The sequence below is a fragment of the Pimephales promelas genome, chromosome 5 (assembly GCF_988280905.1).
Source record: "Pimephales promelas chromosome 5, fPimPro1.hap1.1, whole genome shotgun sequence".
Classification (NCBI taxonomy): Eukaryota; Metazoa; Chordata; class Actinopteri; order Cypriniformes; family Leuciscidae; genus Pimephales; species Pimephales promelas.
This window is the reverse complement of record NC_142773.1, coordinates 24,108,917-24,122,329: the sequence shown is the minus strand read 5'-3', so window position 1 is coordinate 24,122,329 and position 13,413 is coordinate 24,108,917. Positions and strand designations below refer to the sequence as shown.

Genomic DNA, 13,413 nt, shown 5'->3' with positions numbered 1-13,413 from the left:
GTTGAGAGGCATCTGGCTGGGATTCATCAGTACTGGAAATTACTTTCCCATTTAATTTGATGGGAACAGCCATAATTCTGCTAGAGACTAGCATATAAAGAATATGAGCCTTTTTTAAAATGGGATCTTATGGTCTTAAGCACAGGGCTTGATTGTGAGGTGGCCCATTTCGTTATATCAGAGTTATGCATGAGCTTCTCATCAGCAGCAATCTGTGCTGGCAGCTTCACCATCCACCATCAACTTCACCATCCACTCCCAAAAGCATATTTATGGAAGAATGTTGCCATCATGTGGACAACAAAGATAGCTGGTATGTTTAGTTCCCACACAGCCTCCAATAACGTCACAATGACATATATGCAAATTTGAGTAACTGTAAACTTCATGCAAAGCAATGACTGGGCTGCTCACTTTGGTGCTCTATTGAACCCAGTCATGAGAGTTTGGAGAAGCTTTTATTTCTCATGGGAAACAGGTCACTGAATAATGACCCAAAGGTCAGAAATAAGGAAGTGTATTTTCTTGCTAAGTCCTCCCTCTCCCTCTCTCTCTCTCTCTCTCTCTCTCTCTCTCTCTCTCTCTCTCTCTCTCTCTCTCTCTCTCTCTCTCTCTCACACACACACACACAACCATCCAATCAATTCCTGATGGACAAAATCAAGTGTTACTTTCTTGACAAAAAATGTTTCTTTGTTCTTTGTTTCATTTATGTCACAATATTGAAGTTGTAACTTCTGTTTCATCCTGACTTTAAAAGTGTTTAGAATGTTCTTCATTGAACTATAATTCCAAAACCTTTATGTGTTGCCAATATTTACCAAGTGCTAAAAGTGCTATAGCACACATTTTCTTGGATGAACCTGAGACTCGTGTTCTGCTCTTAATACTCTTCTGAGTAATAATACCTTGCTAAAAGTATGGCTTCAAAAGACATTTGAATATAGAAGAGTTGTATAAACCACTTTTATGATACTTTTATGCTTCTTTGTCCTTGAGCGCAACATCACCTTTCTCTAGTGATTTTCATTAGTGGCCATTCTTCAAAATGTCTCATTTTGTGTTCCACGGAAGAAAGAAAGACAGTATGAAACATGATGGTGAGTACTGAACTGATGCAAATATTCATATTTGGTGAATACTTGGTGGGTTGTGGTTTTTAAATCAAGATATTTATGTGTCAGGGAAAAAGTGAAAGGAAAAAATCTGAAAAGGTAAAGCAAGTAAGAGCAGGTAGAAGAAACATGCCAAGGCATGTAACTGTGTGATTAACCTCATCCAAACCTTTCCGCATGCTTCAGGAATGGTGTGTAGGTTAACTTTGTACTTTCATTTAAAAAAAAAAAAAAGACATGGAAATTGGTGTTGAAACAGGGAGTAGAAAAAGAAAGAGGAGTGGGGTGGAGTAAATTTGAACACGATGTCAGAAATATGTCAGAAGACTAACAGTTTAGTAACAGAAAGAAGCAGTAGGCATTGATAAGTATAAGTGTGCTTGATTATTAAATAGCTTATATAAAATTTGATAGAGTGAGATCACTGAAAAACAATATAAACAAACTTAAGAAATTTACAATAAGATGTGAAAGTTTATCTGAGAGACAGGGGAAAGAAGTAGAGAGACCAACTCGGAGACCACACAACCTAACCAGGTCCATCTGGTCACTTCAGGGAAAACTTCAGGGAAAATACATTTCAGGCATTCGGATCTAATCAAGTGTATTGGTGAGTTACAAATTTGATTTTCAAAGTGGAAATACATTACAGTCTTTTTTTCTCATAATTTGCCTGTATTTTTCCATCTCCGTCTTTGTCCTTTCAGGCCACTTTCTGTTGACGAAACTCCGTCCAATTTCTCAATTTCACTTATCTTTGCCGTTCTGAGGTCAACAACGTGCGTAATCAGAACCAACTGATGACACTGCCGACTGGACAATCGTATCTTCTTACACAGTTCAATTTGTGAATATCCTCCCAATGCTCTTTCTTTAAATGCCTTGCTTAACCTGTTTTCTTTTAAATTTACTTTAAATGAGGTATTATTTTCTTGACAATTGCTGTAAAAAAATCATACTTTTAGATATAAGAGAGCTTTTGAGGCATCTACAGCACAGCATAAGTGGCTATGGTTGAGCGCAATATAACAGCAAGTTGTAGCACGTTGTTTCCATGCATATTTTTTTTTTCATTGATGGCAGATTACTGGCTGAATTTCAATACTTGTATGGTGGTTGAGAGCCCATCCTTGATGCTGGCTCATACTTTATTTGCCCACTGACGAAAAAAAAAACCCTCAATAATTCATCTGAATTAGGGGTAAAATCTATTTTTTTTTACCCCAACTGATCATGTGCTAATAATAATTTCAAGTTAGTCTAGAAAATAAAAGTACAATGTTAAGTTTAATTTTTTTTCAATTATTTTTCAAGATTAGTGAAGTACCTTACAATTTCTTATAGACTGTGTTTGATTCAATGTATTGTCATTTCTTATTAATTATTTGTGAAATTTACAAGTGAAAATTGTTTGAAAGTAAATCCTAAACTATTTTTTTTCAGTTTATAAAACATTATAACAGCCGACAAATAAATAAATACATAATAATAAATAATCTAAGATAGTTTGCTAGTCTAACCTGTTGTCAGGATAGTCTGTTGACTGGTGTATAGGGATTTTATGCACTTTTTTAAAAACATTTTTAGCAGGGCTAGGTTATGAAACAATTTCCATCTTCAAATATTGCTTTCTGATTCCATCAGTTCTTCTGACGCCTTCATCATGGGATCAGAAAATGGGAACTCCTCCATGGATAACACGACAATAAACGGTCCCAAGAGCATGGGTAACAACATTTCTCTTACCTTTGGGGCCCTCATTCTCAGCATTGTCTTCCTCCTGGGTGTTCCAGGCAACCTCTTCATTATCTGGAGCATCCTGGCACGTGCCCGCAAACGCTCCGTCACTACACTGCTCATCTTCCACCTGGCGTGTGCAGACGGTTTTCTGATGTGTCTGACGTTTTTCTTTATAATTTACCTTGCCAAGCAGGAGTGGATATTTGGAGGTGTCATGTGCAAGCTGCTTTTCTACTTGTGCAATACAAACATGTACGCTTCTATTATGATCATTACGCTGATGAGTCTACACAGACTAGTGGCAGTGGTGTGGCCCACATACTTGACTGCTTGTACTCGTAGACGGATGGTATTACTTGTGCTCGGGGGCCTGTGGATTTTTGTATTTCTTTTGGCACTTCCTGCTTTGATATTCAGAGAAGAAACAATTACGAATGACCACGGAACGAACCGCACAATATGTGCAACTCATCACCAGCATTCTCAGCATGTGAGTGGTTTCTCTTTGCTCCACTGATGCTTGAATACTTGATTATGATTGGTCTATCCATCGTCTATGGATACAACAATGCTGTACATATCAAACTGCTTAGAATTGTATTTTATATTTCTCATATATCACGCTGCAGACTTGCTCTCGTTTCGTGTAAACTAGTGATTCTCAACCAATGGGCACGGGGCTTCTAACTTCTAACAGGGCTCTAGGATGAATTAATATTATTTAAATGAAGTTAAATTAATAATAATAAAAAACACATCAAGGTGTAAACAGTTATATATATATATATATATTTGAAAAGTTCTTATTTCATTGTGAAATTGTATTATTAAGAACTTTTGCTTTATTAAAGAATATTCAGTTCTAGAAATATATGTTTGAAAACAAGCTGCTCATAAATGCATACCAGAAAAATTGTTGTAATTTATATTATGAACCTTCAAACATTTTTAGTTATTAATCATGTTGAAAATTACCTCAGAAAACTTTTAATATTACTGTACTATAATATACAGTAGAATTAATATAAGCTACTCCAGGTGATCTATGGTTATTTTTCGATAGTGATCTACAGACTGTGCATTATCCTTACAAAATGTCATAATTCATACATGTCATCATTACGAACAGGTGGTATTCCAGTACACACTTGAGACAGTGGTGGGCTTCCTGGTACCATATGTGATCATTGTCAGCAGTTATGTGTGTATCCTTCGCCGCCTCAGACAGACCATGTTCAAGAGAAGGATACGAAGCGAGAATCTTATTCAAGCCATCATTGTGACCTTCTGCATTTTTTGGCTTCCTTATCACATTATTAATATAATGCAAGTAAGTAATTTTTCTATTTTATTTAAATCTGTTAATCTTCCCAAATCCTAGAAATTATTTTGTAACAAGTGTATGAATTAATTATCTTCTGGTCAGGTGGTGGCAGCACTTATACAAAAGGGACCAACCCAAAAAAGGTAAGTGGTGTGCTAAAGATTTTAAAGTACAGATTTTTCACAAAGTTAACCACCTCCTCCTCTGTCTATTTCCAGATTGGATAAAATCTCACAGTCCAGCCGTGCGGTTACATCCGCTCTGGCTTTTATCAGTAGTTCTGCCAATCCTATCCTCTACGCCTTTGCTGGACGCTCTTACATCAAAGCTGACGGCCTGGCATTCATGGCTCGACTCTTTGAGGGCACAGTCCTGGACTATGGTGCCCGAAGAAGCCAGACCAAAGAGGTTATCAGACTTTAAACCTCATGGAGTGGAGAACCATATAATCTAAGACAGGACATTTTTGATACTAAAAGGGAATTAACACCAGGGAAAATGCATATAGCAGTCATTTAAAATGCATTTAACTCCATTGATATAAATGAGCCAATTCACCTACATATTAAAATGATCTTTAAAGTTCGCAGTTTACAAAGTTGTTATACATATGGATCAGCCATTGTTCCTATGGAACAATCCTGGTAAATCTGGAGTAGTTTTGCACAATTGTACGAAAAAGAAACCTTGTACTCTAATGTAAATATAAATACTCTACACAAAGAGTACTTACAACAGTGTTCATTTACAGGAGTGGGATTATGAAATTACATTAGCATGAGAACATTTAGAATTATAGTTTGTGCTTTCACTTGTAGGCAATACAACCTCAAATGCAGAAAACGAACACTTCAGAAGGACTGTTTGAAGCGTCAAATATTTAAGGCAAATAGTTTGACATCCAGGTTCAAAGGAACACACATTAAATTCACACGATGAATTAAACCAGATATAAATGAGAATTTATTGTTGCAGTTTCAAGTCTTTACATCACTGACGGTATACACTGCAGTCACCTTTCAAACCAACAAGACAGCATGCAACTCAAAATGGACAAATCTACAAGTCAGAATTGTATATTCTTCTGTTAGGTAGCATAGAAATGTTTGTCTCTAGCAGGCCTATGTAAACCTCAATTGACTCCACAGTAAAGAGACAGATCACATGAAGTAAATACCTAAACAAAGAAAACAATACACAGAATTAGAATAAAGAGATCACAGACGGTTCTTTAAGGATGCGCTTAATGTCAGAATAAACGAAAAACCTACCTTATTGAACACCTCCCTGCTAACCTTTTAATAAGTTGAGGTTCCTGCATTCAGACTAAAGTTAAGATTAGTTTTAACCAAAGAGGTCTTTTTCAGAGCAGGTCAAGAAATCACTGAATTTCATAAACACCAGGTATTTCATCAACTTTGTGCAAGACATTAGCATGAGAAATATGAGATTTGGACTCACCATTGGACTCAAGCATAGGGACTCGAGGTGGGTCCCTGTAAAATACATTTTCGCACATTAGAATGAATTCTGAAGGAACCATAACATCACATCTTTATTCCGCAGCTTTAACCAGTCAGTGCAGTAGGTTTGTAATCATTAGATTCAGGTGAAACACGGACTGCAAAAATCATCATGTCAAGGTTGAGAAGCTGCGCACTTGGTTCAGGCAAAAACGTTACAGCAATGATACAAGCAGCATCTGGATGTAGTTAAAGCAGATGCACCTGCAAATTCAGCCATCAACAAAATGTATTGAAAAAAAAAAAAAAAAAAAAAAAGCAACTTATTGGATTTCAGTATTGCTCTAAAATATGAATCAAAAGAATATGCTCCAAAGGGTACATGCAATTATAAAAACATCCTTTTGAATTGTAGCTATATAGCGTTTGCTATAATAGATTTTTTTTCCCTAAAACGGTCAGAGGCCGTAGAAAACAGCTGGCGCCCAGAAACATATCGGACTGAGACCTAGGAAGGTCACTTGGTGCCTAAAACCAGGGTCCTGGTATCATCCACACATGGACTGATAGACAAAAGCACATTTAAAATTATACAGCTATTTTCTAAGTTTATCCATTTCTTAGCCAATCAGAACCCTTCAACCTGCAGTAATGACGTAGTTTAGAGACTTATATAAGGTAGTATTGCTGTGAACATGTGAATGTATGGCTAAGTGGCCTACAAACTCCTTGTGAGTGTTGAAGCTGTATTCTGCTGATGAAACAGCAAACTATTCTTTCAAAATTCTTCAATTGACTGCACTTGCTTCGGGGTCTTCATTTATATCTAGTCCTTGTTTCTTTGACTAAATCCCCAGAGAAAAAGCATTAAATTCAGGCAGACCAACATGTGACTTGTATAGAATAGCTTTGATTAATTGGTGTTGCAGGAATTGCCAGCAGACATAGGATGCATTTAAAACTGTAGTTGTAGGCATAATTAATAAAACTGTTATACTAAAAGGGAATTGTTAGTGCGTGCTATTGTATTTTACTTAATATTACAAATAGCATTTCTAAATGGCATGAAATATTGTTGCATGGTTCAGAACAGCACAACACTGATGGTTCAGTTAAAAGGCAAATTGCCGCCCTTAACATGGCTGCAGTTACGCTCCAATTTGTGTGGATCACGTAGTAAGCGACATACAGCCTTCGTAGGCAAAAGATGGGAAAATGGATTTCTGCAAGTTGTCAGAATAAACTGACTACTAGCATGAGTTGTAATAGAGGTCACATTTTAATTTTCACTGCATGATGGCACAACAAATTGTACATTTTGTTTGCCGTTTTGGACCACAGAGCATCTATGGACAGAAACAGCTTTGCTACATTACACTCCGGTCCTAAAATATTTTGAAAACTTTGTATGTGACCGTGTTAAGACACTGATGTGTTAATTTATCGATACTGAAAAAGTGATTTCAATTTCTTGAGGTGATCTTTTTTGGAAGTGCAGCAAAAGCGCATGCAGGATGGCCATTGTTATGAATTGTTATGAATGTAATGTAATTGTAATGTTGAAAAAATAAATACAATCTACTTTAATACAGATAAATATACCCCTTTTGTTGCATCTTATTCTTCGTTTGATTGTAAAATGAAAGACTTATGTCTCACTTTTTTCCTCTCAGGCAAAAGCTCAGGGTTTGTGGGTCGTGAGCCATAGCGTTCGCTGAAAAGCAAAGGCAAAGAAAAATCACAATCATATCCAGGCACAGGAAGCCTGGTACAGAAAAAAAAGGCATGATTTATGTACTGTAACTTACATCTCAGACTATATTGACATCTCAGAATGATCTTTAAAGATGCATTTACTCAAGGTCAGAATAAAACAAAAACCTACCTTATTGAACACCTCCCTGCTAACCTTTTTATAAGTTGAGGTTCCTGCAGAATATTAACAATGATGTTAGAGCATTCAGACTAAATTTAAGATTAGTTTTAACCAAAGAGCACTTTTTCAGAGCATGTCAAGAAATCACGGAAGTTCATAAACACGGACGCATGCAGTTCATCAACTTTGTGCAAGACATTAGCATGAGAAACATGAGATTTGGACTCACCATTGGACTCAAGCATAGGGACTCGAGGCGGGTCCCTGTAAAATACATTTTCGCACATTAGAATGAATTCTGAAGGAACCATAACATCTCACAGCTTTATTCCGCAGCTTTAACCAGTCAGTGCAGTAGGTTTGTAATCATTAGGTTCAGGTGAAACACGGACTGCAAAATCATCATGTCTAGGTTAAGAAGCTGCGCACTTGGTTCAGGCAAAAACGTTACAGCAATGATACAGCCGGGTATAAATGGGCAGCCATCTGTATGTAGTGCAGATGCACCTGCCAATTCAGCCACCAATAATTGAAAACGCGCAGCTTACTGGCTTTCATTTTCAGTATTGCTCGAAAATATGAATCAAAAGTTAAACTTACAGAATACACTCCAATGTGTCCACCGGTAAGGTTATGAAAACGCATCGTTTTGACCTGTAGCTGTAGTTATGTATATTTTCTAAAACGGTCAGAGCATGCAGACCGTGAACTTTTCGTCTAAAGTTAAAAATGTCAAATATATATTTTATATATAAAAATAAATATATAAATAGCAACTAAACTAGTCATAAGGTATTAACACATCGAAAAAGGAATTCAAAACAAATATTTCAATGACTGCACACAAACGCTACTGCACCAATGACAATTGCAAGCAGAAAGAATGTTACAATGGCAGGAGGCCGAATTTATCTCCTAACCAACCACGTGTTTCTCCAGGAAAAAAAAAATCACTTCCGGTTGCGGGCGGACTCACATAAATTATAAATTATTGAGTAATATCATTTAAATTCAGGCAGTCCAGCATGATGTGACTTGTGTATAGAAATGCGTTTATTCATTTTTACATTATATGAATTATCAGCAGACATAGTATGATCCATTTAAAACAGCAGTTGTGGCCAAAGATTGGTTTTACCAAAAGGCAATTATTATTTTTATAACTTATTTTTAAATTTCATATTACACATTAGTATGGAATGTCATTGTTGCTCAATGATCATAGTTTTCAGTTAAAGGCATAAAGGTACAATCCTTATCAACATGGCTGCAGTTACACTCCAATTTGTGTGGATCACGTGGTATGTACGACCTTCGTAGGCTCTGGTAGGCATTTGGGCAGAATGGGCACAGTAGCGGCAAACAGAAAGATGTGAAAGAAGAGGATTTCTGCAAGTTGTCGTGATAAACGGGCTCTATTTTATAAGCATAATGAGAGTTGTAATAGGTATATCACATTTATCAATTTTTTCGCTATCCCTGCATGATGCGTAACAAAAATAGCTCATTGTGTGTGCTGGTTTGTAAACATAGGCTGTTTGTAACACTGACAGCTATTTTGTGATAGAAACATTCAAACTTATTTATGTATTAACTTATTAGATTTTATGTGATTGTGTTATTATGAGACTATGTGTTATTATTATCAGTTTTATTTTTCTTAAGGTGATTTGTTTCGTAAGTTCTGTAACAGCGCATGCGCGTGTACACGTGCAGAGCTCTTCTCTGCTATTATTATTATTGGGCTGCAAATGTCATATATATATATATATATATATATATATATATATATAATATATCACGGACATATGGTTGTAGCTTATACTCTTTATTTGATTGTAAAATTTATAAAGCTTTAGTTTTCTCACTTTTTTCACTCATCAGGCGGAGGCTCAGGGTTTGTGGGTCGTGAGCTGATACGTTTGCTGAAAACCAAAGGTCATGAAATCACAATCATATCCAGGCAGCCTGGTCCAGGACAAATAACATGGGTATGATGTAACTTACATTAAAGACTATATTGATATCAAAATCCACCTTATGATTTTTGGTATCTGTAAATATGGTGAATGAATATATCTTTAGCTACAAGCCAAAGTAATACCAGACATGCTATTATATCATTCAGTATCATAGGAAAATGTATATCATTAAATTTCGTTGTAAGGTCTGGCTCAGTTCAGAGTTGTTCACTAAATGTGTGATTTGTAAATACCTCTTAAATGTAGAGTTAAATGTAAATGTTGATGATGAGGCCACATTGACCTATGTCAGGGGTACAAATCTCAGTTACTGAACTGTGAAGGGCCACAGCTCTGCAGAGTTTCGCTTCAACTCTAATTAAATGAAACTGATCCAGCTAATCAAGTCCCTTGGGATTATTTGAAAACCTCAGGTATGTGTGTTGGAGCAGGGATGGAACTAAACTCTGCATGTCTGTGGCCCTCCAGGAAATGAGTTTTGGACCCCTGTGTCCCTGACCTATGTTTATTTATCGCAGGCTGATGTAGAATCAGGGGGCCTCCCGCCATGTGAGGGCGCTGTGAATCTAGCAGGGGAGACTATTATGAACCCTTTGAGATGGTGAGGACTTTTTTCCCCTCAGTGTATATAAATAATTATCTTCCCCCTTAATATGGTTTTGTGAAAGTAATTTTAATATTTTGTATTTGACACTCTAGGTGGAATGAAAGTTACAAAAATGATCTGTCCTCCAGCCGAGTAAACACAACCAAAATTCTTGCCCAAGCTATTGCTGCATCACCTACTCCACCACATTCATGGGTGCTTGTTACAGGAGTAGGTAAATAAGTGGTGGTGTTTGAGCAAGCTAGACAAAATATGACTTTTTTTTTTTTTTAAATCAAATAATACAGAATAACATGACAGAATAATCTCATTCACTTCTCTGTTCATCTATAGTCCTGTCTCCTCTGTACTGATTTGATAATTTAAAGGAAATATAGTCAGAATAATGTCGTTGTTGTTTTCTATAGTTAAATTTAATTATGAATGAATTGCAATTTTATAAAGTAGACTTTTTTTGCAGTTTTTCTCTGATTTTGTCTTCAGCGTGTTATAAACCTAGTCTTCAAAACCAGTACACTGAAGAGAGCAACTGGACACCATTTGACTTCCTGTCTCGCCTGGTGAAAGAGTGGGAGGGGGCAGGACAACTTCCTGAAAACTCTGCTAAGAAAACAAGACAAGTGATTATCAGACCAGGTGAATCTAAACAAACATCTCATTCAATTCAAATACCTTTATTCAACAAAGATGCATTAGATTGATTAAAGGTTAATGTAAAGACATTCATAACATAAGTTTTCTATTTCAAATAAATGCTGTTCTTTTGAAGTTTCTATCCATGAAATAATTCAGAAAATCATGGTTTCCATAAAAAATATTAAGCAACTGTTTTCAACATTGGCAATAAGAAATGTTTCCCGATCAACAAATCAGCATATTAGAATGATTTCTGAAGGATCATGTGACACTGAATACTGGAGTAAAATTCAGCTTTACCATCACAGGAATAGTGTTATGGGGGTAACTCACACCAGTTATACCATTTCCAAGAGCAAGAATGACATGAGTACATGTTGTCTACTTCTGGATTGGCTAAGAGATCATAAAGTCTAAATAATGCCATACATATAGAGAGATAATAGGGTAAGTCATTAATAAGTTGACTGTCTGCAGAATCCAAGATTTAATCCCAGTGTGTCCCTGGAAGTCGTAGAAAGTTGTCTCGGGGGTCTGCTGAGGCATCTCACAAGACCTGCACAGAGCAGGTTGAAGAGGGCCTGAGCTCACCATTATCAGGACAAACTACCAAAACATACTGATATAACATTCCCTCCTCAGAATACAAATAATGTTCACTTTGTTCATTATAGAAACACACAAATGACCCCTGTAACCTTAACTTGCTCATCTGATGAGGGTCTTCTTCAGACTTAACCTCTTCTATTATCTTAACAACTTTTTTCCCCATAAAAAGAGCCGGTTTTGCGGGTGTTCGTTCAGGGCACTTAGAAACTGGTAAAAATGTTGACAGCAACACATGGTTAGCAATATATAGTAATAACTCATTGAATATAGAAATGATTAAATAAACATGCTTATACATTTTTTATTGGAATAATGTTAGCACTCAAAATGATATATAGATATATTGAAGAGGCGATTCTGACCCCAACCCTTCAATGGACTACATTTGAAAATATATCACAATAGAACACAGTTGTTTTTAATTGTTTTACTGTTTTGAAAGTATTTTTGCTGAAATAAATGTAGCCTTTTAAAAACAAGTCTTGATGAATCTTAACTTTTGAATGGTAGTGCAATTATGTACTTTCCTCCTCTCTCACCTTCAGGTGCAGTGTTAGGGCGTGACGGTGGCGCCATGAAACAGATGATGATTCCCTTTTGGCTTGGCCTGGGTGGGACGCTTGGCTCAGGACGTCAGCCCTTCCCTTGGATCCATGTTTCAGACCTTGCTGGCATCATTGCCCATAACTTGGAGCCCCATGAAGGACCACCATCCACAGAGCCAGATGTTTTTAATGGAGTTGCACCTGCATTGAATACAAATTTTGAATTCACTAAAGAGTTGGGCCGTGCTCTAAAAAGACCTACCATCTTCCCTGTGCCTGGCTTTTTCTTGGATGTCGTCCTCGGATCTGAAAGAGCTGTTATCCTCACACAAGGCCAGAAAGTAGTGCCCAAGAGAACTCTTGAATCAGGCTTTGAATTTCAATACCCAGATCTTACTTCTGCTATAAAAGAAATTGTTGGATATTAGTGATCAGTCGATATAGAGAAGAGACATGAAGAGATTCTTTATGCATACTAGTGCAGTTATTGCATATCATTTATAATTATGCATATACAAAATAAAGCTCTGTGTGTACAAAATGAGCACTGCATTTGTAAATAAATGTCGACATGAAATGTTTTGAGTCCAGCTGTGGTATCTCTGAGTATCATTAGATGATAAAAGCAGATGTTATGTCTCTCATGACTTTGAGTGGCTATATTTGGCTCATCTGTCTGATTCATGAGGTCTTCCTCTAGATGGAACGTTTACATATTTTTCTTTAAAAACTACCATTGGAACAAAAGCACATCAACAAAAAAATCTGTGTATGGACAAAATTCATATACACCAGCTTTTTAATCTGGATTCACTTAGATGTGCACAACATGCTTCTAAGGAATTTATCATGTTACTGCTTCCTATAAAACTTAAAATACAAACAATATTAATAAAAAAAACTTGTTAACCTCAAGATGAATTATGTTGAGATACAGCACAAAAGTAAAACTTTGTGGAACTGACAGTGGAAAGTTTAAGTACATTAACTATCCAAAATTGCAATTATATGAAAATACTCATTAAATATTTTTGAGAAGTTGACATTTCTAGTGTTGTATCTTTGTATACTCCATGCAAAACTATTTTATACAGCATTTCACTTTTTTGGCATACAGCTATTCAAAATAAAGACTAGCAAAGGCAAAAGGTGTTTCATTAAGTTGTTTCCACAACTTCCCTTATCCAATGTTTGTATTCAGTGCCACGAGAACAAGAGGTATTACAGCAGTCAAATTATTCACAATTGCTTCCTGAAAAAAAAAAAAATCAATTATGTATATTTTAATGGTTTTAAAACATTGCATGTATTACATTGCACATTTTAATTTATTGATTCCAAAATGTTTATGTATAATTTTAAATATGTAAAATGTAAGAAATTTGGTTTGTGTAAATGTATCCCAATAAAATACACAATTACATTATGTATTACTTTTTACATTTCAAAAATATATATTGAAAAGGTCTACGGTTACGTCATGCCTCAACTACCCAATCACTGTGAAATCATTTAC

The 13,413-nt window shown here is 36.0% G+C and overlaps 2 protein-coding genes and 1 long non-coding RNA gene across 8 annotated transcripts; 2 read left to right on the top strand and 1 right to left on the bottom strand.

Annotated features, from left to right (window-relative positions):
- Positions 1-1,350: 1,350 nt before the first annotated feature.
- ltb4r2b (leukotriene B4 receptor 2b) lies at positions 1,351-6,412 on the top strand. 4 transcript variants are annotated; one of them, XM_039654787.2, is made up of 6 exons: positions 1,351-1,725; positions 1,823-1,894; positions 2,760-3,345; positions 3,985-4,185; positions 4,282-4,322; positions 4,398-6,412. In XM_039654787.2, exons 3-6 carry the CDS (start codon positions 2,779-2,781, stop codon positions 4,600-4,602), a joined length of 1,014 nt encoding a protein of 337 aa, XP_039510721.1. In that variant the 5' UTR covers positions 1,351-1,725; positions 1,823-1,894; positions 2,760-2,778; the 3' UTR covers positions 4,603-6,412. The 4 variants fall into 4 exon arrangements, with proteins under 4 accessions (XP_039510721.1, XP_088987287.1, XP_039510720.1 ...); XM_039654786.2 differs by having other exon boundaries at positions 1,352-1,725; positions 1,823-1,962; XM_089131161.1 differs by lacking the exon at positions 1,823-1,894.
- Positions 5,125-8,447, bottom strand: LOC120465155 (uncharacterized). 3 transcript variants are annotated; one of them, XR_005618799.2, is made up of 6 exons: positions 8,119-8,447; positions 7,748-7,782; positions 7,528-7,571; positions 7,302-7,356; positions 5,451-5,675; positions 5,125-5,356 (listed from the first exon to the last, which is right to left on the bottom strand). It is a non-coding gene; the product is annotated as an uncharacterized LOC120465155 (long non-coding RNA). The 3 variants fall into 3 exon arrangements; XR_005618798.2 differs by having other exon boundaries at positions 5,125-5,675; positions 7,245-7,356; XR_005618797.2 differs by having other exon boundaries at positions 5,125-5,675.
- Positions 8,448-8,806: 359 nt separating this feature from the next.
- sdr39u1 (short chain dehydrogenase/reductase family 39U, member 1) lies at positions 8,807-12,477 on the top strand. The gene is made up of 6 exons (XM_039654687.2): positions 8,807-8,965; positions 9,403-9,509; positions 10,019-10,101; positions 10,200-10,321; positions 10,591-10,743; positions 11,898-12,477. The coding sequence occupies exons 1-6, from the start codon at positions 8,950-8,952 to the stop codon at positions 12,323-12,325; spliced, it is 909 nt and encodes a 302-aa protein (XP_039510621.1). The 5' UTR covers positions 8,807-8,949; the 3' UTR covers positions 12,326-12,477.
- Positions 12,478-13,413: the final 936 nt, after the last annotated feature.